Source organism: Falco rusticolus, chromosome Z (genome assembly GCF_015220075.1).
Source record: "Falco rusticolus isolate bFalRus1 chromosome Z, bFalRus1.pri, whole genome shotgun sequence".
Taxonomy (NCBI): Eukaryota; Metazoa; Chordata; class Aves; order Falconiformes; family Falconidae; genus Falco; species Falco rusticolus.
The window spans coordinates 74,739,401-74,765,531 of record NC_051210.1 but is presented as its reverse complement, the minus strand read 5'-3'; the positions used below and the strand labels follow the sequence as shown (position 1 = coordinate 74,765,531).

The 26,131-nt window shown below is 45.1% G+C and overlaps 1 protein-coding gene across 1 annotated transcript in view; it reads right to left on the bottom strand.

The window, feature by feature from the left end:
- FAM219A (family with sequence similarity 219 member A) overlaps positions 1-26,131 on the bottom strand; it is a 102,995-nt gene that overhangs the window by 30,954 nt on the left and 45,910 nt on the right. The window contains 1 exon segment of the mRNA XM_037373167.1: positions 12,331-12,430. Coding sequence (XP_037229064.1) covers positions 12,331-12,430 — 100 coding nt within the window.

Below are 26,131 nucleotides of genomic sequence, written 5' to 3'. Positions count from 1 at the left end.
TCAATCTCAGACTTAAAATGCTTTTTCCAATGGCTAGCTGAGACACCACCAATGCCAAGAACAGCTCAAACTACAAAACCGAAGTGTTGTACAGCCTCCTTAGCAGCTGCTTGGTTGTCACCTGTGCTGTACCTCACATGAACATGTGCACAACCACCTTGAATTTGGTTCTGCCTTGTAATATCCCATCACTACACTCTATGAATGCCCTTGCTTCGCTAGGACATACTGGGTACAAGAAATCAGCTGCTTGCTAGTATTAAAAGATCAGTCAGCACTGAGAATGACAGATAAAATGCAAGAACAAATTTCCCTGTGTGAGCACTGCAGTCAGAAAGAGACACAAGCAAAGGAGAAAATGTTTTAATATGTTCTTAAATTTAACCACTGTACAGTTGAGGAGGTTTGGTGAATTAAAGAGAAAGAACAGAAAACAATAATTACAACTAAAAAAGAATATTTGTAACAGCGTGAAAATCAAGTAGCAATTAGGCTTCTCATGTTTACCAGTGGACATACTGGTGTTCATGGAAGAGGACTGCTTTGGGCCAGTGCATGCAAGTTACCTGTCTACCTCTGCAAATCCTACTGTGTTTGTGTTGGGAGTCCAAAAGAATAACTAGATAGGGCTTAGACAGGCTTTTTCAGTAATGAGTAGAAAGTGTACGACATGCAAAAAGATAACTCGAGTCCTAACTTGGAATAGGAACATAGGATACTTCAAGTTGGAAGGGACCTCAAAGCAGGATCAGCTATGGGATCAGACTGGGTTGCTCAGAGCTTTTATTCAGTCAGGTTTTCAAAATCTTCAAGGATGGAGATGACATACCTCCCTGAGAAAATTTTCCCGTGCTTGACTTAAGGATTTCCTTAAGGTGATTAAGGTGAGAAAAGAAACAGGTTGGGAAAGAACTACCGACTAGATGCTCCAGGCAATTTACTGACAGACAACTCAGGCACGTTGATACCATTCCTCACTGGGACAGAGGAAGTTTCACATGAAGCTTTTACACTCTTCTCACAACTCTCCAGGTTATCCTGGTCATCTCCCATCTGATGGTCATTACCAGGTAAATGCAGCCAGCTGTCACTGTCTTTTCCCCTTCACTCCTGCCCTGAATCAGAGCAGAGGCTCTAGGTCGTATGAATATCCTGTAGACTCCCTGTAGATGATTCCATTCACCTAGTCAATGAGACCCAAATCAGCCATAACCTTTTGTAATGTGGTCATGACACTACTTTCTAGGGAGGTGGAAACTCCCAGATACCCACGAATGTTTAATTCCCAACAGAAAGAACACCACTGGCAACAAAGGAGCTAAGACCACCTCCCTGTGTTACTGGATCATGCCCTTTCAATGAAAGGATAGAAAAATCCAAAGGGCTGTCTAAAGGACCCAAAGCCAAATTCAAGGACTGTCGTGACTGCACATAGGCAGAAGTGAGTCAGCTATGTGAGTTGAGAGGAACTAAAAGCTTAACATCTGCCTGCACAGAAATAACTATGTCAAAGTTTTGCTTTCACATTTTGTTTCACCCCCTGCCCCACACATCAGAAAGCTGTGTAAAGCTATATTTCAGTCCAGTAATTAAAGCATTCAGGCAGAAAAAAGAACTGAACTTGAGTCTTCCATGTTCTGGCAGAAAGTCTGTAGCTAAAAAAGGCACAGCTGATTTGTGACTTGAGCATCCCAAACTTTCTACAGCTAAAACTACCTTGTAAATTAAACATGAATTTGTGAATGGTTTTGGAACAATCCATTACATATTCTTTTAGTGAACTTAAAACAACAAAAAGAAATACTGCTAGGGTTAACTAGGGAGTTTAAGTCCAAGATGCTTTTTTTTCTTTAAAAATTGTAAGCAAAACCTGAAAATCTTAGTTTTAAAAGCAGCCTCCATTCTGGACTCAAACTACCCATGCCTGACAGCATCACTTTAAATATTAAATATGCTAGGCTTGTTCAAGATGTATTTTTAGCACAATGTTATTTAATATGTCAAACAGTTTCTCAGATGAACTTTTACAAAGTACAATTGTCTCACTTGTACTATTCATCTCTTCTCTCAAGCTCCTGGTCCTACAACCAGTATTTATAATAAATCATAGCAAATCTTTCTTTTTTGAAAATCTGCTCTTACTTTAGGCCTGGGTAGCAACAGGGGACAGAGAGGGGCTGTCTTCTGGCGTGGAGTAGCTGGAGCTCCATTGCAGCAAAGGGGCTGCCAGCAGCCTGCAGCTGTGAAACACCTGGTGTGATTAAACTTTCTTTTCATAGCGAGCACACCATTTACTCATGGTAGAAAGCACTTTTAAGCCCAAATGCTTCAGACTACTGAGCTAGGCAGAAGACTACATCACTCCTCCAAAAGACATCCACACCTGCTGACCTGATTGTACCAATTCCATAGCAGTGAGCAAAAAAGAGGGGTTGTTTGGAAAAAGTGGGGATTGTCTTGCATTCAGAGCAGAAGGCAGAAAAAACCAAAGTTATAGCAAATGTAACATGATGGTTTTGGGTTTACAGTAGAATTGCCTTAAAGCCCTGTAGAGGATTAATTTTATTATGCTATAAACAGTGGTACTCTGCAAGACAGTTGAAACAGTTCCCCATTCACAAAGGCTTAAGCTGAATCAATTCAAGCTCTTCTCAAGGTAAGCAGTGAGCAGAAAAAAAAAGGCACAGAATCAAGAAAAGAAAAAGATTTGGGCAGAGTGCACAGGTGAAAGGGACATGAAGAGTAAGGCAGGAGTCATTGAGAGGCAACAGCTCAGCTGTGCAGTCTTAAAAAGTGAGGATGGATGATTTCACTCATATGGAAAATGGAAGGAAGCCTGGGAGAGGAGAAGTTGGCAAAGCCCAGTGGAGAGAACAGGAGTCTATTAATTTGTACTGCGCTGAGGCTGGAGACAAAGATGAACAGATCCCAGTGGTAACACAGGAGAAGCTGGAGAAGATTCTTTGAGCAAATACATGAAGACTTCCATCTATCTGCCAAGAATGTACTTGTTACCCTCCCCTCCCCTCCCCTTGTAACTGGACCTGGAGAAAGGGTGCAAATGTTGTCTATGGGGCTTAATTTTTCTATACGTTAATTTAGAAAGAGGGTTTGAGGAATCCTCCAGTGTTTTAAAATCTGATTAATTAATTTTAGGTTTTCCTTCAGGAAGAAGTTTCAAAAAGAGGACTACAGCTATTTTACACAGTACCAGACGGTGACGTCTCATTTCCGTGAATGATGCAATAAATGCATACCCTTAGCACAAGCTATTCAGCCGTGATTCTGGCAGTAATTAAAGCTTTTGAATGACAGCTATGTTTAGCAACTGAAGAAATGGGATCAGACTGTCCAATCACTGCTGTGACTTTATAGCTTCTTAAATAAAATCTTATCTTGGTAAATATGTGGTGTCTATAAAAATGGCTTTATTTTCCTTCAGCGTGATCTGCTTTATAGAAAATGACTGTTGAGTAGAACAAGAAAAGAGCTGTCCCAAAAGCTTGAGGTTCGACAGAAAAGGAGGAGAGCTGCCAGAAAGCTTTCTGCACACAGCAGAGCAGAAAGGCTGTGACTAGTGTAGGCTGTGGTCTTCCCTGGAGTGCCAATGTCTCATCACTGCCAGGGGTGAAGCATCTGTCAGGTAACAGGCAAAGCTCTATCATAGTCCCGGTCAGGGCTTGCAAGATCCAGAAGCCTCTTGACACAACCAGTCCCATAATCTCCACTGCTGCTTAATTGCTGTTCCTTAAACTTCTCCATAAAGCAGTGGTGTTGCCTGGTATAAGAAGGTGGTGATATCTCTGACCCCAAGCTGAGATGAGATGCTGAGAAGAGCTGAAGCTGCAGTAGAGTTGCTTCTACCAGTCTGTTAACCCAGGCAACAGCCTCTTTTGTGTGTGCCCAGCACAGGCCCATATTACTCCACGACCTGTTCCAATCAGCCCTCCCTCCATGCAGAACCGCAGAACAAACCTCTGTGTTTTCTTCTGTGCTGCCCCGCTGCTTGTGGGAATTGCTCCTCCCCAGACCTCTGAACAAAAACTGATGGACGTGATGAAAACTTGACTGTTGCTAAGATCTCAGAGAAACAGAACAAAGTTTTCAGGGTGCTGTGAGCATCCTCTGTGCATAAGGATAGCAGTTAAAAGCAAGAATTGAAGTGAACTTCCCGTATCAGTGCAAATCCCTTCCTTTTGAGAAGTGTGTTACTTCTACTTAATGGAGCCTGATCTGCTGACGTAGCATTTTAGCCCCAACACTCGATAAGCAGTCAGTAACCTTTTCCACCTAAGAGCTGACTGCGCAGCACTGAGAAGACAAAGGGGGAGCCCACATCACTGAACAGTCAGAACAGATTCATTTAACCATCAGGTACAGTTTAAGGCTCATCACTAATAAATCAAACATGTTAAAATCTGCACCATCCAATACTGTCCATGGATGCTGTGGTCTGTTCTGGAGCAAGTTTACATTAATTACACTGGGCTCTACTTGCTTCCCTTGAGTGCTATGCAGAAACTTACCTACATACGGAGACATCAGAAGGAATTACAGAAATAGTAACACCTGGGTAATTCAGAACTGGGGAAATGTTCCCTTGTAGTGGGCCAGGGAAACCGGTGTAATCTACATTTAAGGACACAGGGCTCTGAGAAGCCAGAAAACAGTACTATTGCCCTTTCCTGTGTTGATTTTGTCAAAGATGCTAACACCTGAGCAGGCAGCCTTGTCAACTCAGCTGGCATTACTCTTTCTAATGTCAGGAACAGGGTGTAAATCACCTTTGGGGACATCACTCTCCTTTAAACCAGCTCTCTATGCACTTCACAGAAAACAGCGATAAGAGTAATATGTACTGTGTAACGAGATCTCTGAACAGACCACCAGTCTATCACTGCTGTGGTGCTGCCTGCTGGGGTTAGGCTTTGCTAGACTAGGTAGTTTTTATTCTCATAACTTCTTCAGTTACTGATTTTTTCCTTCCTTCTATCACAGAATCTCAGTAACTTGCTCAATTTGCTTTGCCTCACAACCATCTGAGCTACTTCCCATATTTTAGGTGTCAGATGATGGTGGATCAGGACAAAGAAGAGAACCTGTAATTTGCAGCTCTTGTCTTCTGCTTCAGGGGCAAAACTCCCATTCAGACTCCAGGTGCTTTTAGCTCATTCTCATTACAAAGCAAAATAATTTATGTAGAAGCAGATCTTCAGGATTAAGTCCCCTTCCTAGACTATTAGACCTGCAGGTACTGTAAAAATTTGGAATGGCTAAAGGATGGCCAGATAATGCCCCAAAAAATGATTCCACTACCTTACCTTCTCCTTCATGACATTTAATCTGGAGGTATATTAACCAAGAGTGGTGTGTGCAGCACAAGATGTGAGTGGGCATGTATCTACCAGCTTGTGAGGTGTGTGGGCACCCAGTAACTAGTCACAGGAAAGGTGCATGTGTGACAGTGGAGGGCTAGGAAAGGCCAGTAAGCCCTGGTGGGTGGCCTAACAAATCAAGCAAATTGCAGTGACAGGAAGACTAGGCTTGTTTGGTGAACATCATACCACATCATGCTCATATTCACATGCTCATGCTTTGCTCCAGGGATTTGCTGAATGGTACCTTCCTTCCCTCCATCTTATCCATTTACACACTCCCTCCTGCCCTAAACTCTCTGCTGAACTCCAGTGAATTGCTCTGTTCCAGTTTCTCTTAATGGCTTTACTGTTTACCCAAGCCTGTGTCAGCTACAGTGTCTCACACACCTCTTCCTTTCTGCCCCTCTGTTCCTCCTCTAACTAATCTGCAATAATATGCCTGTCACAACTGCTTTTCTGCTCTCATCTTTACTGTTCCGTCTGCAGAGCCCTACTGCCCTTAACGTGATGCAGCTGTTCACTCTCTCATCCCCTTCAAAAAGAGCCTGGAGATATTCTACAGGAAGGATGCTACAATAAATTTGTGCACGCATTTCTCTTCTAAACGGAAAGAGTAATAACACATGAAATAATGTTTACATAAATTCCTCCCAGGCCCCAGGAGACCTCTGAGCGGAAGGCTGCACTTTTATCTTCATGAAGAAGATCAATAGTAGAGCTACGTTGCCACTGTGCTCCGGCTTCCACATTAGTCCCCCCTGCCCACAAAGTACAGACTGTGTTCAAGGAAATGGGTGCTCCCAAAGGAGGAAAATGTCTTTGTGCACTTAAGGTAATAATGTCACTTGAGGTCACCATGCAAACAGTTATGGATATGAAAATCTGCAATTTTGTCAGTCGAGCTGGAACCTGGGGACCTAGCTTAAGAGTTACAGCTTTTTTATAAAATGTTTCCCTAATTACCTACAGAGCTTCCTCCCAGAAACAACAGCTGCTGTACCTAATTAGCATTAATCGCCTTGTTACAGAAGAGCAACTGGGAATAGTACAGTACTTGAGGTACTGACAAAAGGATACACTAATGGCATTGATCTGTCCAGTTTGCTACCACCCCCCCTTATTATTCTGTTTTCTGTATGAAAAGCTTAGAAGTCACAAGCTGTGATGACAGAAAGTGAGCAGAAAGGGAGCCATGGATGTGGGCAGGTACTGAGCCATTCAGCCTACCTAAGACGTTTGCTGCTGTTTGGGACTGCACCTCCCAGTGCCAGTTTTTCATCTTGACCTGTGGCAAGAGCAGCCTCAGAAGGGCATCTCTGAGTAATGCATTCTTTTGGAACAACAGTGGGATAGGATGCTCTGCTGTGCACTCTGCAGCTCTTCTGTGGAGGTGCTTTAAAAAAAGTTCTGAACCTACACCCAGCCCTAGGAGAGGGGGTTAAATAACTACACCAATTGAAAGATCAGTCTCAAGAGCACATGGGGAGATAAAGGCAGTCTGTCCTTTACTGAGATTAAAGTTTCAACCAGAAATGTACCAATTTTGTTACGTTGAACCCTGAGGTCTTTGTAGTTCTCAGCTCATTGACTGATGTTCCCAGAACTACACCTTCCTGACAGTACTGCAATTCAGTATCTGCCATGAATGCACAGCAGCAGGCTGGAAGGCAGGCGCTAACACCACAGATACATCATCAGCCTCTGTTCCTAAGTGCATTATCTCCTCTGTTCACTTCAGTCTCATCAAGATGGGGCCCAGACATAAACTAGATCCTCAGTTTTGTCCAAGCCAAGTACACTGGGGAACAATACACTGTATTTCCTTGCAATGGGGTTTCAGTTGCTGTTTTACCCCTACCAGTGTTGCTCACTTGAGGTTTTTGAGAAATGTGTTTGTTAACAAGCAAGAATTAATCCAACAGCACAAGTAAAATAATTCAGTGCTTGGAAGTAGATACACGTAATAGGTCCCTTCACACAGAATTTGCATCCCCACCTAGAGACTATGGAAGACAAGAGATATGAACTCCTCTGCTGTCATGGAGTTTATATGTCTTAAGATGGAGAGGCAAGATTGATACAGGAAGAAGGAGAAGGAGGCAAGAAGCCTTGGTGGTATCATCTGAGATCTGTCCTTGAAGGATGAACACTATGGTTGTTTGCCAGAGAATGACTTTTTCTGCTAAGACTTCCTTTACCTCTCCCTGAGCCATCTGCTTGGCTCAGGCCACACTATGGCCATTGCCTTGTTCTCACACCCTTCTTGTCATACAGAAAGCCAAAATGCCAGGCTAGGGTGACTCAAGAGGCTTTTATGCTCACCCTACCAATAGGTCCAGGCTCCTGGCAAGTGGAATTTCCTTTCCAGCAGTAGCTGGGCTGTGGCTGATGTGCTTTAAGAGCAATCTGCACTGAGTCTCCTAGAGAAAAAAAGCAACATCCCACAATGCAGCTAGCAGGAGGAAGGTGTTAGTATCCTATTAATTAATGAAATAGCTCTGCTTTGTTACTTTTACAACAGCTTCCTGCCTCTCAAGGCAAGGAAAGTTTCTGGTTAGGCTAGTGGATTATAGACTTGAGGTACAGCAGCTTACACCAAAGGCAACTTTGCAACACTTGCTTCTTATGGGGCTGATAGTCACTGTGTTATTAGGACAGTTGGTATTATGAGTACCAGCATGAGATCTAAGCTTGGAGGGGAACAAACCAGTAGCTAGGAAAGCAGGAAAATTAGTCACATTTGCAATTCAGGTCCATCTTTTTTACAGGAAGCTTTCAAAGAAAAATCTAAACCAAAATCATGAACACTTTGAAGCCTGCATCAATATCACCTAGGCTTCCTCCTGGTCATGGTAGAAGACCTCCTCTGGATGTAGCTCAGTCTTGAGATGGGACCCAGTTTGCCTAGCTTAGACACTCATTCTACTTTTAGGCACTCCACTGAGTAATCCTCCAAAAACAGTGACTTATTCTCTATCTAGTCCAAGGAGAGGAGGTGCTTACATCTAAGGCAACAGTTACCTCGGAGGGATGAAAGCTGCTATGAGTGTCCCTGTCTGCTCTCTCTCCCATATGTTCATCTGCAGACAGGGATGCAGGAGATTTACTACCAAGCTCCCGGTGTGGTGGATGTGCTGATGAAGATGCCACTGCCACAACCCCCAATCACCACTGTAGTGTGCCCTGCTGAACCCCAATAAATTGCCATCTTGGTCATTCTGTTTTAACACAAACTGTGATGTCATTGACTGCTAGGTAAGACAGACAGACTGCCTGGATGGCAACCTCAGTGAAGAGAAGGGAAATTAAAAATGCAAAATGAAAAACAGATGGCATAAGCTTCATTAAAATAATATCTTGTCTCCTGGGGATCCCATGAGGATCCGTTGCCTTTTAGTGGATATGGTGTCCCTGAGATTTACACTTGGGGATTATCCTGTCCCTCCCTCTCTCCTTATCACTACTCTCTTCTGTTTTCAAAAGGCTTGTGGTATGTGCTCCATCTGGATATGCCTCCTAATAAGGAGCCATCTCCTAAGCACTAATGTACACCCAGCCCCTCCCAGTGCTGCCAGAAGCCTCCTTATCAAGTGATTTGAAAGGAAAAAAGAAGTGTGGCTGAGTCTTACAGTTCCTGACAGAAAGACAAAGTGGGAGTGTTACAGAAGTAAGAAATACATGATTAATATGGATATAATATCAATCAGGGTTTAAGATGATGAACTACATGAACTGGAAGACATTATTTTTCCTTGGTGTGAGGTTCTCTTTTCTGATGTGGCCTCACCAGCAAGCTAAATATTTTACTGTTCCACTTATAAATCAGGTGTAACCTTTAGGAAATCAGTAGCAATATAAGCCACCTGTGAAGTTTTTCTTGTATCTAACTGACCCCCCAAGTAAACACGTGGCCAAATGTATTTATTCAGAGGGCGAGAAACAACCAAGGAAAAGACCATTCAAGCAGCAGGATAAATCGTGTTCAGTGCATGCAGCACAGCACGCTCTTTCTGTCACACTTCAATCACTGTGGCCTATGCAGGCAAAAGTTGCATTCATGCTGGGTTGGTATTTAATTGAGCTCAGCTGAAAGAAGTTTCCAGCAAGCATATATGAATCTTCACAGAGTGAAAAATGACATTTATCAACCCTCCATCAGAGCATTTGACATTTGAACAATTGATTCTGATTTAACAGTGAAAAATGCCACTACCTGCAATAGGATGAAAATCCTAGTTGCTACCATCCCCAACAATTGCTCTGCCAGTTAAACTATTAAACATTTACTACCATGACTTTCTCTAGCCTTGAAGAGATTATAAAAACAATCCAAATCCTGACAAGTTAAATGCAGAAGAGACAAAGATCTAGTTGGAGGAACAGGGGTCACAGCTGGGAGATGCAAGCTATTAAACTGCTTGAAAATTGTAAAGGCTCAGCAGATTTTAATAATGACAACAGCAGGAGCTGATGTGGATTAAAGGTATGTTACACTGGCTACGGACAATACCGATAGTATTTTTTTTTTTTTGGGTTTTGCCCCAGGTAACTTAGAGCTCACTTGGGTGTAGCTAAGAGTAGAGGGTCAATCCAAATGCCACTAGGTATGTGTTCACCTAATTAAAGAGGGTGAGAGAGAGAGAGGTTTTTAAGCAGACTTCTCTCTGGAGACAAGGCAGGGATGCTTGTCAGCCTTGCAGGACAATTCCTCTTAAGTTGGTAGGTTTCACAAAACTATTACATTCATAAGTGTATTGTGGTCAGCACTGAGTATTCACTGGGCAGAAGCCCTAGCTGGAAAGGAGGCCCTGACAATGGTACACGTCTATCTACCACAAAAACTGTTCAGAGTCTTCCAATACCTCCCTTTGCCTCCATTCAGCAGTGGCTAAGTGAAACAGAATTTTCCCTCTGTGGAAAAGCAGAAGTTCTGGCAGAAAGACTAATCATTCTGTTGTATCTGATCCTTGGAAAAGAGCTGGTAAGCTCTGCAGAAGTGTGACTATGGAGTGTTTTCACGTATTAGTCCATTTTAATAATTAGTTATCTTGCAATCAACTAATGTAGCAACTTCCTTAAACACAGTCTGATGTGTTTTGAGTTCCTGGGTTTCTCAGTCTACTGGCTTTGCTTAAGCACTTCGTTTATAAAGCTGAGGTTTGTTACAGATCTACCTCAAATTATATTTTCATTTAATTTGCATGAATTGAACTTGTCATCCCAGAACCCAACTATGATCAGATCTCCTATAATGTCCTCATGACTTACCAAATCCATGTCTAAAATAGCACCATTTTCTGCCCTGTTAGCGAATCTGTGGAGGATATTCTTATTGCTTAGAAATGCAAGAACATCTCAGACTTACCAATAATAGTATCAATTGCTCTCCAGCCTGATTCCTGATGTTAGATTATCCCAAACAACTACTGCAGTAGAAACTATCTCTCTAATAGCATTATAAAACTCTTCTGGCAGTGAAAAAGGATCCTAGTGGCATATGGCATGCTGGCAGTGACAATGTTTTACCAAACTGTGAGTTGTGCTGTCACTAACATATACAGCTGCTCCCCTTCCTGAAAAGCAGCCACTGGTTTTAAAGTATTTGTAACTGCGATTGCAGGACAGATCTGCTGGCGCAGTGCACTTGCTCACGTCCTGTATCAGCAGCTCAAGGTCCTTCACTTTGCTGCACAATCTTGCTGCATTTGCATATCCAACTTTCTATCTTCTCCTTTCTAGTCACTCCTTCAGTGAGATCTTGCCTATTCAACTATTTTCTTTTCCTTTGCTGTCTATAAGTCTACTCTGTTACATTCCTTTCTGTACTGCTATGACCAGATTAGTCTGATTATTCAATTTACCATCTACTCGGGCAGAGCCTTGAGACTTCACAAGTGCTTCCCAGCCTTTTCCTGGTGTTTCTTTAAGGCTCCTCTTATAAATGAGGCCAACAGTAGTGTTTGCAGTAGTACTGCAGGTCCTTGGGTAAAACCTATCTATTGAGAGCATCTCTTCATAATCACACACCAATGCCCAAACCTTCCCAAATCTTCTTCAAATCTTAGCTGTCTGCTAACCTTCCCTGTTACTCATCTGGTAGGGGCCAGAGCTATCCCACTAAACATGTGGGCATCCACTCCCTTCAGAGTCTTCCCCAACATGGCACAGTCACCCTCTAGCAGCTCCAGTAGCACCCTCTCAGTGTCATTGTTTCTGATGTGAAGGAGAACCAGAGGACTGCTTCCTGCCCCCACTGGGAAATGTTCCAGACTTAGATTCCCATTTTTTACCCATGCTCTGAGCAAAAAGCACACTGTTTGACTTGTCCTTCATCAGTTTCTTGAGGCTGTGTGACACAATAGTGGCTCAGGTTTTGGAGGCAAGACAGCCACGTGTGGATTGCTGTCCTCTTGTAAGCATTAGCCTTGCGAGGAAGCAGTGTATTATGCTAATTGGATGATTCTGCTTCCAGAACTTAAAAAATATTGCTCAGAAATAGCACAAGTATTTGTATGTGAACCTTTACAGACCTACATGCCCCTCATCTCAAAGTAACACAGCTCTGTCTTTTCCTGGTAGTGGCCCAAGTCTCTGATCCTTTCCCTTTTGTTTGCAGTTATTCTGTCTTCTCATCTTTTTACAATCCCTCTATATTATCTTCATTCTTTGTCTGGCCAAGCCTTGATCTTAGCTTGATAAAAACCTGTAGGTTTAAAAGCTATGCCTTCCTTTCAAGGCATAGCTTCCTTCCTCTACCACTGCCCAAGATACAGGGTCCTCACATGTTTGTAGGTCAGCTCCCTCAGCAGCAGAATCACAATGATAAAACTACTCTGTGAGTTGTTTGAGCCGAGCTGGCATGCTCTGCCACACACACGGAGATCCCACAAGCACCTCACTGTATTTCAGACCTTGGATTCAGCCTTTTCACTCTCCATCAGCAAAGACTCACCTAATTTCACTTGAAGTGGGGACGGCTTATAGTTCATGGCTACAGTCTCTCCCTCTCTTGTATCACAATCTCTGTCCGAAATAGATGCAGCTGTTGGATCCTGTTAAGAAAGAAAAGGAAATGAAACAGAATGGTTTAGCTAAAAGTTATGCTGTCTCATCTCTGGCTGTTAGGTGAGTCCACCCCCACCCGCATTCACAGGGAGCAGAGAACATGATGGTGTTTTGAATAGCTGAAACCCAGGGGCAAAAGACAGAACTTGGAAGCACATTTAGTATGCTCAAAGTACCTCTGGAAATGCCAGATTTCAACATCAGACTTATATGATGGATGATACTGGGAATATAATGTGGAGGGTGGGTCACCAGTTCAAATTCAGCCTGGGTTGGCAGTAATCCCAAATCATTTTCATCTGATGACTCTTTGGGGTGTTGTATGAAATGCATTTACAGTTTCACCTCAGTTCCAAGTGGAACAGTAAACCTCATGATTAAAACTCAAAAGCTCATGACCAGCCTGTGTGAAAGTCCAGCTTAGAAGGAATAACGACTGAATGAGTAGAATTCAATCTCCAGTCCCTCTTGGAAGAACAATGAATAAGCCTGTACTTCTAATACTGAACTTATTTTGTGGCTAACTGGAAAAATTTATTCAGTATCTGTCAGCACCAATGCTCCCCAAACACAGAGTCCGTTCCATCATGCCTACCTGCAGACAACCTAATTCAGGTAGTGTTGTACTCTATGGTACAGCACATCAAAGGATTCAGAGAGATTCAAACTACCCATTAAGGCAGTTCTACCACAGCTAAAAAACATTTACAGATCTTTCACAGCAAAGTTAAAACCTGTTGGAACTTACTTCTACTTAGCACCATAGTGAAAATTAAAATTGGTTTTCCAACGTGTTCACTTCTTCCCACCTAGAAGCTCGAAACTAAACTGAATATACACATACATATATGCATAAGTGTATGTAAATTTGTAATTATAATAGAGCTGCACAAGGAAAACAAACATCCAATGTTAGGTCTAATATCTGAAGAAACCGTCACTTTGTAAGAAATGGAACAAAGTGCCAGAAACCAAATACTAGAAAATACCATTCCAAACTGGTGAATTGATGTTGCCTGTCTCTCAGTTTCTGCAGTTTGTATTTTGTACACAATTTCTTATAAAAATGCAACTATTGTTTGCCACTGACACCTGTATGCAAGGCAGAGTCATTGAATTTCAAGGCAAGGTACCATTGGACTTTGCTCTCAGTAAAAAAATCACTTGGCAAGCCACTTCTTCCCTAGTGCCTGCCTCCTCTCTGCAGTGCACATTAGCTCTTATTAATACACTGTGCTTCTGAGATAAAATGTAATTCCTGAATTAGGCCCTGTCTTCATAGAAACTGGTCAAATAACATAAGTAGGGTTATAATATTTTATCAAAATTCTGCTCCTTTGCACTATCCTGTAAACTTTGACAATACTTAAAATGGATGGTGCTTACAAGACCTTGCATTCAATTTTGACATTGAAATGGACATTGAATAGATAATGCAATTTCTTCTGCTTTCCTCTAATGCAGTCACTGCTGGACTTTCCCTCTAATGCAGCAGTTAATGACTGGTTAAAAAGGTTAGAGCAGGTTGCAAATAAAAAGCCAGTCTCCAGGAGAAAACAGGCATAAATGATGGATCACCTGCATTTTAGGTTAAAAATCCTACTTTAATAACAACACTAAATGACAAAATAGAGCAGCTGAAATTATATTAAGCTAAAAGTGAGGTAGTACAAAGAAGAAAAACAATCACAACTTTTATAAATGAAAATGATGAGGTGTAGCTAGCAGCTTTCACTCAAGGAAGAGATATCTTGGATGACAGGTCCCATCGCACAACCAGCTAGACCGAACAAGACTCTTCAGCCAGGGAAAGACAAAGCACAGGGCCTCTGTGAGAAGTCTAAATAATCCTGAGTAGGGTGAGAAGGTGAAAAGGGGCCAGATAGCCCTTATTTTCTACAAGCATGAGACACCAAGTGGCAGTGAACATGCAGCAGCTGGGATCAAACTCAGCACTTCTCCATACAGCAGATGATATGCTGCTGTGGATGCTAAAAGGGGCTCAGGAAAGAGTGGGAGAAATGAATGGAAGGAATATCTGCCAAACCCAAAAACACTGCTTCTGTCTCATCCTGCCCTGAGACACACACCACTGGAGGGAGGGAACCAGGGAGAGGCACCACCATGGGCTCACCCTGTTATTGTCCTCTTGGGGAAATGGCACAACAGTAGGTGAGACCTTTAAATGGACTTAAAATAGCCAACCTTTTTTTCTGTGTCAGAACCTATTCTATGATCTCAATCGAAGACCAGTTCTTGCAGTATCCTTGGAACATGGGATTGGTCTTAAACACACCCAGATGAAGGGGCTAGATTGAGAAGGCTGTAGGAAAGGATATTCATGGGAATGGCCAGATAATACAAAGGACATGACTGTCTCCTAGACATGCTAGAAGCTCTCCAAGATGGGATGTGTAACGTGGTTAGTGGCATCATCTGAGTCCAGGCTTCCCAGATGAGAACCTTTTCTCTTGACAGGCTGGGAAAAGGAAGGATACAGCTGTTTTAAAGGAGCAGGAATCCAAGAGCTGGATGCTTCCTAGTGCTACTAACCACAAACAAGACCTTGGAGACACAACCTGCTGCCTGCAGGAAGGCATGGGAGTAGACATATTATGGTAGAGGACATAGTATGATGGCCACATTCTGCCTCCTGTGCTGGTGCAGTCCAGCGTAGAGTCACATGTGCTCACAGACAGAAGTTCACATGGCAGAGAAGGGAACCTGGCTATGAGGATTAGCTCAGGTTCATGTTGTTAAAATTATGTTTAAACGATTTAAACAAACACCAGCCCTCACTTTTCTCAGCAGCTGATGTGCTGATAGCAGTTCTTCCTTTTGGGTAGTCTGCCAGTGATATCAGACATCCATTTGCATGAATAGAGGGAGGGGAGAAATGTTCTGAGGTGCCTTTGAGGATCTGGACTCTGGTCCTGGACCAGAGGACACAGCTGGAGCAATCTCAAAGCTATAGACCAAACAAACAGAAAAGGCTTCCTAGACCTCCAGAGAAAACAAAGATGACTTTCAAAGAGCGATTCATTCCATCCTGTCTTGGACACTCACGTTACAAAGAGATGAATCTGTCCTTGGAGATGTGTCCCCTCTCCCCACTGACTACAGAGGAGGCTGGCCAACTGGTGGAGACTGCATGCCGGCCTCTTGACACTGGAGGTCAGAACGATGAAGGACACAGCAGCAGAGTCCATAATAATGCCAGTTCGCACCAGGAAGTCATCTCCAAGGTTTGTAATGACACTTTTCTGCCACAGCAGCATGGCACCTCTACAGCAGACCCACCAGGGGAACATGTTATGGCCACACAACAAATCCAAGACCTGCACAGAGGGATCACAAAGCAACAGCAGTCTGGGTGATCACCGCTGTGCACATAGCCTTGCTGCCTCCAGAGAGTAAAACAGATCCAAAAGGAAACCAAGCTGGGCCAGAGACAGCATCGTCAGTGCCAGCAGGTATCTATCCCTGGGCCAGGAGTGCTAAGGCACTGTCGTATTTCCCATCCATCACTTTGTAGATGTTCTACAGCAACACACATGACCCTACAGTAACAACCCCAGCTGCAAGAATGCAGCATTCCCACGGCTGCTTGGCTGGAGCTGCCTCTTTGCAGGAACACACTTTGCTTCTGTGCATACTGAACAGGTGCATTTCTCTATATATAGCTCACCCACCCAGCGAAACATTTACTTGACTAATTAGCCTTTAGCTTGTGAATGCCTCTGAGCACACTGAGACTCAGTGTGGGCTTTTGCTATTGGAATTCACTTTGCAATTTTGTCCTTTTTTACAAGTCTCCCTAGACCAATGCATTCAGCTCTGACCCTGACATCAAAATCTCAGCTACGTGGTGGTGTGACTGGTACCAGGCCAGACGATGTGATTTCTCTTGGGTTGCTGCAGGGAACACAACACTCCCAATTAGAAGGCAAGTACTGAGATGTTGCTGCAGGGGCTTTAAAATGGCTATGGAAATTCAATATATTTAAGGGATTTTTTGTTCCTGAGGTCTTCTTATGTCTTCATTCCTAAGGAAAAAATACATTCAATCAGGCCACTGCATGAATGTTTGGCTGGGGCCAGAGTTTAATCGAAGTTTTCTCCCCACATGTTCACATTTTAATGGGGCACACACAACCACAGCACTTGAACAGTGGGGTGGTTCCTTACTGGTTTGTTTTTTCTTATAGGCTTGACACAACAGACCTTGAAAACTGCCCTCCTGCCAGATACAGCCATATCCTACAGTGTGTGTACTGTGTGACATTTCTGAACATTAGAAATTAGTTCCAGTGAACTTTCGTGGAGCAGAAGTGCTGTGAATCCTCCATATGCAGGGGCACAGAGAGAACCTAAAATGACTCAAAACTGAAATCAAGAGTTGAAGGAAGATGGCATGTTCAGCAGGGTTTTTATTCTTTCTCTTTTTTTAAATCCCTCCTTTCCTTTTTGCAGTACTTAGCAAGAACACATCATCTGCCTTAATGCACCAGGTCAATAGCCTTTTTATTCCTATTGTATACCTCTCCCAGTAACCCACACTGAGTAGGGGGGGGTGGGGGGAATAGCCTCAAGCAGCCAGCAAACTCTGCAGTCACACCCTGAGCGGTGGAGCTGAGTGCTGCATACAAATGTATCCTTGTAACGCCTTGGAAAATGCAGCCTCCTTTGCCTTACTTCACAGTCAACACTTCTGACACCTTGTAAGCTTCACTAGCCTCTGCCTTTCACCCTGCAAATCCTCTGGGACCCCAGTGCACATGGAAGGGAACGGGCACATGCAGTTTCTGCAGCCTTCAGCTGCCCCTTAAAAACACAGCTGGAAACTGAGATGTCTCTATCTGCCCACCCTTCCTTATCCTAAAAATCAGTCATTTTTACAGCCCTAAGAAAATGTTCTCCACTCTGCTGCCTGGGAGAAATTCTATGATCACTAAAGGAGCTCTGCTTTTTGATAAAGCAGAGGGGCATGGTTGCCCTTACCCTCTAATCTCAAGGAAAGAGCCAATATACAGGGCTTTACCCACCACCTCTGCAGAGGCTTTTGTCTGATCATCATCAGCTGAATCAGTATGAGATGGCTGCTCAGCAGTATCACCCAGCTACCTTTTGTCTCTCTCCAGTACCACTGCTTGCTGTCTTCTTAAAGATGCTGGAAGTCTCGGTACCAACGTGTGTGTGACAGCCTACAGTGAGCACTCACAGCTCAGTGGACTCCTGCTTTCTGAAGCTGCCCATGTGGATCACATGCTGCAAACAAATGCTAACAAGAAAGGACAAGCCCAAGTTTTTTGCTTCTTTTCCACATCAAACATTGAGTTTGGAAAAATTGATACGTGTTCTGTACTTGAGAGACTGACTTGGGGAACAGGAAAATGTGTGAGAAACTGCATGCACCCCAAATACAGGGGGTACATTCAGGTCACCGAGAAGTTTCTATCATTCCTATGCTGTCATCCCAGGCTCTCAGGCTAGAACATTGCTCCTGCTAATAAATATTTATGCCTTCAGACTCTCTGCCCTGGGAACAGAAAATGCTATGGTGTCTGCAGATTCAGTCTGCTTCAAGCTGTACCACACTAGGTTATACCAAGAAATGCAGCTGTAGGCAGCAGGCTTCTGGGGAGGGGACTCGGTGTGCACAGGTAGGTATGTAATAGCACGACCTCACAGTGTTTTGGACAACAGACCTCTGCAGCCTCTACGTATCACTACAATACAGACATATCTATGAACATGAAGTGCTTAAAAAAACCACTGGGTACAAAACCACTGGGAATCAAGATGCACGTAGTCTGTGTAAGAAATAGCATAAAAGGAGAGTCTCAAAGGCTGTCAGATTTACAGTGGATCAAGCTGAATCCACCATATAGATGAACAATGGTCCATAATGGCATGTTCAGCAAGAGAAAGTGTCACAGGTGGATGTGTGGCAGGAGTGGAACCTGCAAGCCTCACAAAAGACTCTCAGGCTCTCCCTCACACCCCTCAGGCTTCAGCTTAAACATACAATGTTGGAGCCCATTATTTCAAGGAAGATGTAATTCCTTCAGCTGTCCTACAGATAAAAGCTAGAAGCTACAACCATCCAGGAACACTGGAAGAATGGGGTTGTTCAGAGCAGAAAGGGGAAGGCTAAGGAGGGATACAATTGCCATCTTCACATACAGAAAAGACTGCCACAGAGAAAAAGGGAGTAATTTATTTTTCATGTTTCTGATTACTAGAATAAGAAAAAATTACCTTAAATTACAGCAGGGTTGCAAGGAAATAGCAAAGAAAACTGCAGAGGTATGGTTAAGGAGCTGTACATTTGCCTGACAGAAGTTGTGGAATTGCTGTTGTGAGCCTGGGTTAGAAACTAATTTGTCACAGAAAATCAACAGAGCTGATCAGGTTTTGGGGCAAGTTCATCTGGATTTGGTGCAAGCTGGTAAGATCCCTATCTTTTCAGGTCCCTTTCCCCCATCTGTCTTTAGAGGAGAGGAGCCTGCTTCTAAGCCAAACTCATTTAGGCAGAACACCAGTTTATTCCAGGAGAGAGAGGTTCTCCAAACTCCCCTACCCACTGTCAAGGACTACAGCTGGCCGTCACCTTCTTCTCTCTGGGTAAGCTGAAGAAAACCATCTTTTTTCTAAGTCTTACATGTTGAAGGAACTCCAGAATCACACAGTGATCACAGCAGAAGGCTCCTGGGAAGATGTGGTTGTCACTTTTCATCAGCATGTGCACGCTGCTGGATCCAGAGCACTAACTGCTCATCTCAGCATCACCACCACTTTTCACCAAAGTGAAAATATATGCCATTTTGGTGACGCAACGACTGATACACTGAAATACATTCAGATAGCTACTGACTCAGTTTCAACAAAGCAATAAACAACAACTGTTTATTGACTTTCTACTAGCTCTGCCAATGTACCAGTTACAACGTTGCTGTTTTCCTTTTCTGAGCAACCGAAGAAAACTTACTTAACAGTAACAAATTAGGCCTGCAATATCCACTACAAGATCCAGATTTTGAACCTGTTCAGTTTATAATTGTATGACAAACCAGTATTTGAAGCCATTTTTTTTAGCAGTTGAAAAGCCAGAACTGTTAATATTGCTCCATGATTAAAACCTCAAGTCATATTAATTAAATTGAACCAGAATGTCACTTAAATGACTTTTTACTGTGTACACCTGTAGTTGGGGTAACTCAGCTTACTGGCAGGTAGTGAGGGTTTGGATCTTTGCCGTGTTTCAAATGGGGGCAGGAGAGAAGTGCCAGTCTGCCTGTGTATGTCACAGAGCTCGCGCTGAAATGCTCCCTTGGAGCCCTGGCTGCAAGGGGTTTGTCATGCCACACTCAAGCTGAAAAAAATGCAGCAAGCAGGAAGGTGTAAGCTGTGGAAAGGGAACAAGATGCTTCACAGTTCTGTTTTCCTGATCAAAAATGACATTTGCAGCACAGGGAAGAAAGTATCTTTTTTTAGGTGATGATGTATGACTAATCCTGGGAGTCTACAATAACAGAGGAAGCACCAACCAAATACTTTGGGAAAGCAACTGAGGGACAAGGAAGAAAAATGGCAGTAATTACATGATTTCTGTTAGGTTTCCCTCCAAGAAACCAGCACAAGCATCCCACAGTCCTTTCCTTTCAATCACGATAGAATATATTTAACACCGTATTTCCCTCTTCTCTCACGCATAAGCCATCACTATTATCACATTCATTTATAGGTTTGTGTTAACTTTACATGACTTAAATTGGATCATTAACATTGCAAATTAGAGAAATGCCACACTGCACTTCCCACTGCCTGTAGCGCTTGCCAAGTGGCTGGCATGCAATAATTATTTAAAACCAGCTATTAACTGAAGTATGTTTTCAGGGTGCTTCAATACCAAAACATTTCCTTCCTTGTTAAGGACATACCTATGCTGACATTACACCTTTCCTTATACACATCTGGTTATACAGCCACACCTCTGAGCTGCAACATGAGACATATGAGTATGTAAGGCAATAAAGCACCACAAAATCCTTGGTAGCTATTGTAGGAGTCCGTTTAGCAACAGGCATTGGGCCAAACCAGGATATCAAAATCACCAAACAACTTTACAACTGCTCTTCAAACCACAGCTCATGCGGGAGGATACCCTCAAAATGATTATAAATTGAGAAGCATGTCAGAGCCAAGGTCACAGCGTGTTTGGAGGACAGAGTCAGGAACAGGAGCTTGGGCTCTGGGCTACATACTGCAGCTGAGTCTCAGAATCACACCATAGTCAGGGTTGGAGGGGACCTCTGGAGATCATCTAGACCAACCCCCTGCTAAAGCAGGTTCACCTAGAGCAGGCTGCAGAGTCATGCCCAGGCAGTTTTGAATGTCTCCACAGGAGACTCAACAACCTCTCTGGGCAGCCAGTTCCAGGGCTCTGTCACCCTCAAGGTGAAGAAGTTCTTCCTCAGATTCAGGTGAAACTTTCAGTGCTTCTGTTTGTGATTGCTGCCCCTTGTCCCATCGCTGGGCACCGCTGAACAGAGCTTGGACCCATCCTCCTGACACTTAAGGTATTTGTGTGCATTGATAAGATCCCCTCTCAATCTCCTCCAGGCTAAAGAGGCGCAGCTCCCTCAGCCTTTCCTCACCAGGCAGATGCTCCAGTCCCCTGATGGTCTTTGCAGCCCCCACCGGACCCTCCCCAGCAGTTCCCAGTCCCTTCTGAACTGGGGAGCCCAGCACTGGGCACAGCACTGCAGGTGGGACCTCACCAGGGCAGAGCAGAGGGGGAGGATCCCCCCTCGACCTGCTGGCCCCGCTCCTCCTCATGCCCCCCAGGGTCCCACTGGCCTGCTTGGCCACCGGGGCACACAGCTGGCCCACGGGCAACTGGCTGCCCACCGGGGCACACAGCTGGCCCACGGGCAACTGGCTGCCCAGCAGCACTCCCAGGTCCTTCTCCGCAGAGCTGCCCCCCAGCAGGTCACCCCAGCCTGTGCTGGTGCCTGGGGCTGTCCCTCCCCAGGGGCAGGACCCTACACGTGCCGCTGTGGAACTTCATGAAGTTCCTCTGCCCGACTCTCCAGCCTGTCCAGGTCTCTCTGAACGGCAGCGCAGCCTCCTGGTGTGTCAGCCGCTCCTCCCAGTTCTGCATCATCAGCAAACTTGCTGAGGGTGCGCTCAGTCCCTTCGTCCAGGTCAATGGTGAATGAGTTGAACGGGACCGGGCCCAGCACCGACCCCTGGGAGCACCGCGAGCTACAGGCCTCCAGCTGGACTCTGCGCCGCTGATCACAACCCCTGAGCCCTGCTGTTCCGCCAGCTCTCGATCCACCTCACTGTCCACTCATCTAGTCCACACTGCCTGAGCTTATGTGTCAGGATCTTATGGGAGACAGTGTCAAAAGCCTTGCTGAGGTCAAGGCAGACAACATCCACCGCTGCTCTCCCCTCATCTTCCATCAGAGAAGGCTATCGGGTTGGTCAGGCATGATTTCCCCTTGGTGAATCTGTGTTGACTCTTCCTGATGACCCCTTTTCCTCCACGTGCTTTGAGATGACCACCAGGATGAGCTGTTCCATCACCTTTCCAGGGATGGAGGTGAGGCTGGCTGGCCTGTAGTCTCCCGGATCCTCCCTCTTGCCCTTTTTGAAGGCCAGAGTGGCCCTGGCTTTCCTCCTGTCCTCAGGCACCCCTCCTGTTCTCCATGGCCTTTCAAAGATGGTGGGGAGCGGCTTGGCAATAGCGTCTGCCAGCTCCCTCAGCGCTCTGGGTGCATCCCGACAGGGCCCATGGATTTGTGGGTGTCTAGCTGCTTAAGTGATCTCTAACATGATCCTCCTCGACCAAGAGAGACTCTTCCTTTCTCCAGACTTCCTTTCTTGCCTCCAGGCTCTGGGATAACAGAGGGCCGGCCTCGGCAGTGAAGGCTGAAGCAAAGGCAGCATTCAATAACTCCTCTTTCTCTGTCCCTGGGCACCAGGGCACCCACCTCAGTCAGCAGCCGGCCCACATTTTCCCGAGTCATCCTTCTCCTGCTGAGGTACTGGAAGAAGCCCTTCTTGTCCCTGACCTCCCTCACCGGGTTTCATTCCAAACACACCTTGGCCCGTCTCGTCACCTCTCTGCATGTTCTCACAGCATGTTCTTACTCATGGTGATGCACCGATCTGGAGCTTGGAGGAAGTGATGCTTGAATGCTAGCCAGCTCTCTTGGACCCCGCTACTTTCCAGAGTCCTAACCCATGGCATTCCTCCAAGTAGATCCTTCAAGAGGCCAGAGTTAGCTCTGCTGAAGTCCATGCTTGTAGTCCTACTTGTTGCCCTGCTGCCTTCACGCAGGAACCTGACTCCATCTCATGGTCACTGCTGACAGGGCTGCCCCCAACCTTCATAACCCTAACCAGTCCTCCTGCCTTTCTCATGACAAAGTCTAGGAGCTCCTCCACTGCCTGTGTCAGAAAGTGATCACCAGCACTCTGCAGCAGCCTCCTGGACGGCGCGAGCCTCGCTGTGCCGTCTTCCCAGTGCCTATCGGGGCGATGCAAGTCCCCCAAGAGGACCAGGGCCTGCGATCGGGAGGCCACCTCCAGCTTGTCTGTGAAGGCCTCATCACCTTCCTCTTCCCGATCAGGTGGCCTGTAGCTGTGTGCGCTGGTGTACAGGCATTATCTGTATTATCTGAATCCTACAGAAAATTGCAGTGCTATGCACAGCCCTAGTGCTGCCCATAAGAGACCACAGCAAGATCTTGTAGTGACTGAATTCAAGATCACTAGTTAGTGTTTATAGCTTCTTTCAAAGGTGTCCTCCATCTTAACTCCTTCAAGGTCTCAAAGGAGCCTCACCAGGAGGAAAAGTATTTTCAAAGAGAGAGCTGAGTTTTCCACCTGAAATGATCAGAGACTCCCCCACAGGGTGGAGAGGAACCTTCCTTCCTATGGACAACCCCAACACTGTGAGAAACTGGCTGAGAAAGTGCAAGACAAGAGCTGCCATCACTGCTGAAACGCCATGGTTGTACACACAGCATATACAGAATGGTTTACAGATCCTCTCTGCAGGCAGCTAGGCTGTTCCAGCTGTACATGAAAGACAAGATCAAAGTTTACCTGAAGGAAACACTATAAATTTTGGCTGGTTCCGGCACATATTGCAGAAATTATATATCCTGACAAAAATGTCCTGGCACAATACAAATGACAGTAGGGGCGTTCTGTTCCAGTGATGTAAGTTCCCTCCAGCAGCCTGGAGATCAGAGAATCACTTTTATAGGCCATGGACTGGATCTAGCCAGTGCCAAATATGCTATTACTAAGCTTTCAGAGCCCTTGGCTGTACAAATAATAGCAGGAAAATGTGGGATGGCTCCACATCCATACGTTTCAACAGACCATGGACTTCAAACAATGGTTCAATGTTACACCTATTACTAGCCACTCTGGGGCCACTCATTCTTTTCCAGTTAGCAGTTAGGATACTTTAAGAAAGGTGGCTGGTTTTTATATGTTCAGCTCCCATACCTTTGCTCCTGGAATATACCTTGCGCCTTTAATCCAGTCCCTCAGATCCTTTCCTGAGCTGTTTGATTGCTTCTCCTGTTCACTCTTCCTCCACCAATAATTTTTCATCCTGCTTTTCTCCTGCACCTAGTAAATCCCCCTTCTCCCAGAGGGCAGGGATATCTGGTTCTACAGGCTCTCTGAGGTCTCAAGCCAACCACGAGACCCATATAATGAACAATGCCACCTGTCAAGTGTCAGCTTGATGTCTGACATTCCTGGAAAGAAAGCACACTGTGGAGCTTTTCTTCAGCCTCTGGATTCATGCTGAAACCACAGGATGCCTGCTCCATTGCACACCTACTTCACATTTGCCAGGTATACTGCCTTCAACCCAAGGCACCCTAGGCTGCGTGTTCACTGTCTATACAAGCCGAGTTTGTATGCCTGCGCTTTACTCAACCTGTGCTCACAAGCCAAGGGCATGGGTGGTTCTTTTAAGTGCCTTCAGCAGGGAATCACTGCATCTCCCTTCAGCTACTCAGCCAAACATTGCTCTGGAAAGAGTTAAAGTCACCAGCATGGAAATCTCAAGCACTAAGCACCCTGCTTTCTAGGGAAGTTGAAGATCTGGGAATGCTGCCTAGTGAATGCAGACAGGATGTTGAGGGAAGAGCAAATACCTATGCATTTGTCCAAGATCAAAGCTACCTCTGGCTCCAGGGAAGGAGGGATGCTGAGAAAACGGAGGAAAGGAGAAAGGCTATAAAATGGATCCAACCAAAGCTCTGAAGAAGCACTGTGGGGGCCCACCACTCTGGGATGGAGGTTTCAAAAGATTTCTCAGGAAAAATAATGGATGCCCGGAAGCATTCAAAGCTGTTCAACAAATCTAAAAACACAGACTCTTCCAACACAACCCAAAAGATGAGCAGCTCCCAAGGCTTACACACCAAGCATATCTGTCACACTGCAGACAGGTGGGAATCTCAGCAGCGGACACCAGTTTAGCCCGAACGGAGCAGGGGCCTGCCACAGCCCATGCTTTCATACCCCTACAGTGCTAGTGCTGCCTCCTGAACGCACAACCCAGGCTGATAGGCTCAGCCAGGATCTTGGTGGGTAACACTAACAACTTTGAGAGGGCAGCACCGGGCAGGCAGGACTGCTCCTGTCCTCACTTGTGGCTACCAGTTCAAAGTGTTCAGCACCGTCCCTGTGAGCACAGCCTGAGAAGTCACTTGCCCATCCTGCAAGGTGGATCCCAGCATTAAAACCTCAACAGTTTCTCTCCACTAGTTGAGAAAACAAAGCTACCAAGCTCAGTGCTCAGTAGGCCTTTTCTCTTTAGCATGATGCTTTCAACTTGTCCCAAGAGATGGAGACCTCAGTCATCAGATTTCCATATGTATAAGGAGAGAGTTTCTGTTTAGCCAAGCTCCTCACAGAAATAACCCCTCGAACAGCAGCAGGAGCAGCAGCATGGGAAACGTCTGAGGGGCAGGGATGCAAAAGCCAAGGGAGATCTCAAGTCACTCTACCTTGGCATGGCTTTCCAGCCCTGTGCAAGAAATTGTGAGAGCACAAATCATTCTGGCTTCTAAAATAAGAGCTCACCTCACCCCCGCCCCCCACACCTGCCTCTCCATGACTAATTAGCATCCAGGGGGATACAGATTCTCCTCTGAAGAAGTGCTGTTTGACTCCCTTCTCCCCTGACACATTTGTATTAGAAATATCCTCATTATGTGACTAATCACCGAAGTCGAGACAAAGCCACAGGAACCAACTTAAAGGGAAACAGCTGATTTTTATAAATGTGGTTTATAAATTGTTCTGCCTCCAAAGGGCAGGGATGCTTCTTCCCCTCCTAATCCTGAAAAAAAGTGCAAAATTGAGGTCTCTGAAGAAAACCCTATTTTTATTCCCACAAGTGGTGGCTTTTATCATCTCCCCTATCCACTAAGCTTGCTCCTAATTCCCTCAGTTATTACAGGGTTGCAGTTTATGCACCACAAGGGTCCTACAGAGTGTGGCAGCCCCCCACCACTGACTTGAGGCTAGGCTCAGCAAGGTGTCCGACAGCCCCCAGCACTGCCAGATGCTGTGGATGGGAACTGACAAGCCTGGATAGCATTTTACCATGTTGAGCTTAAAAGTCAGCAGCACACAAA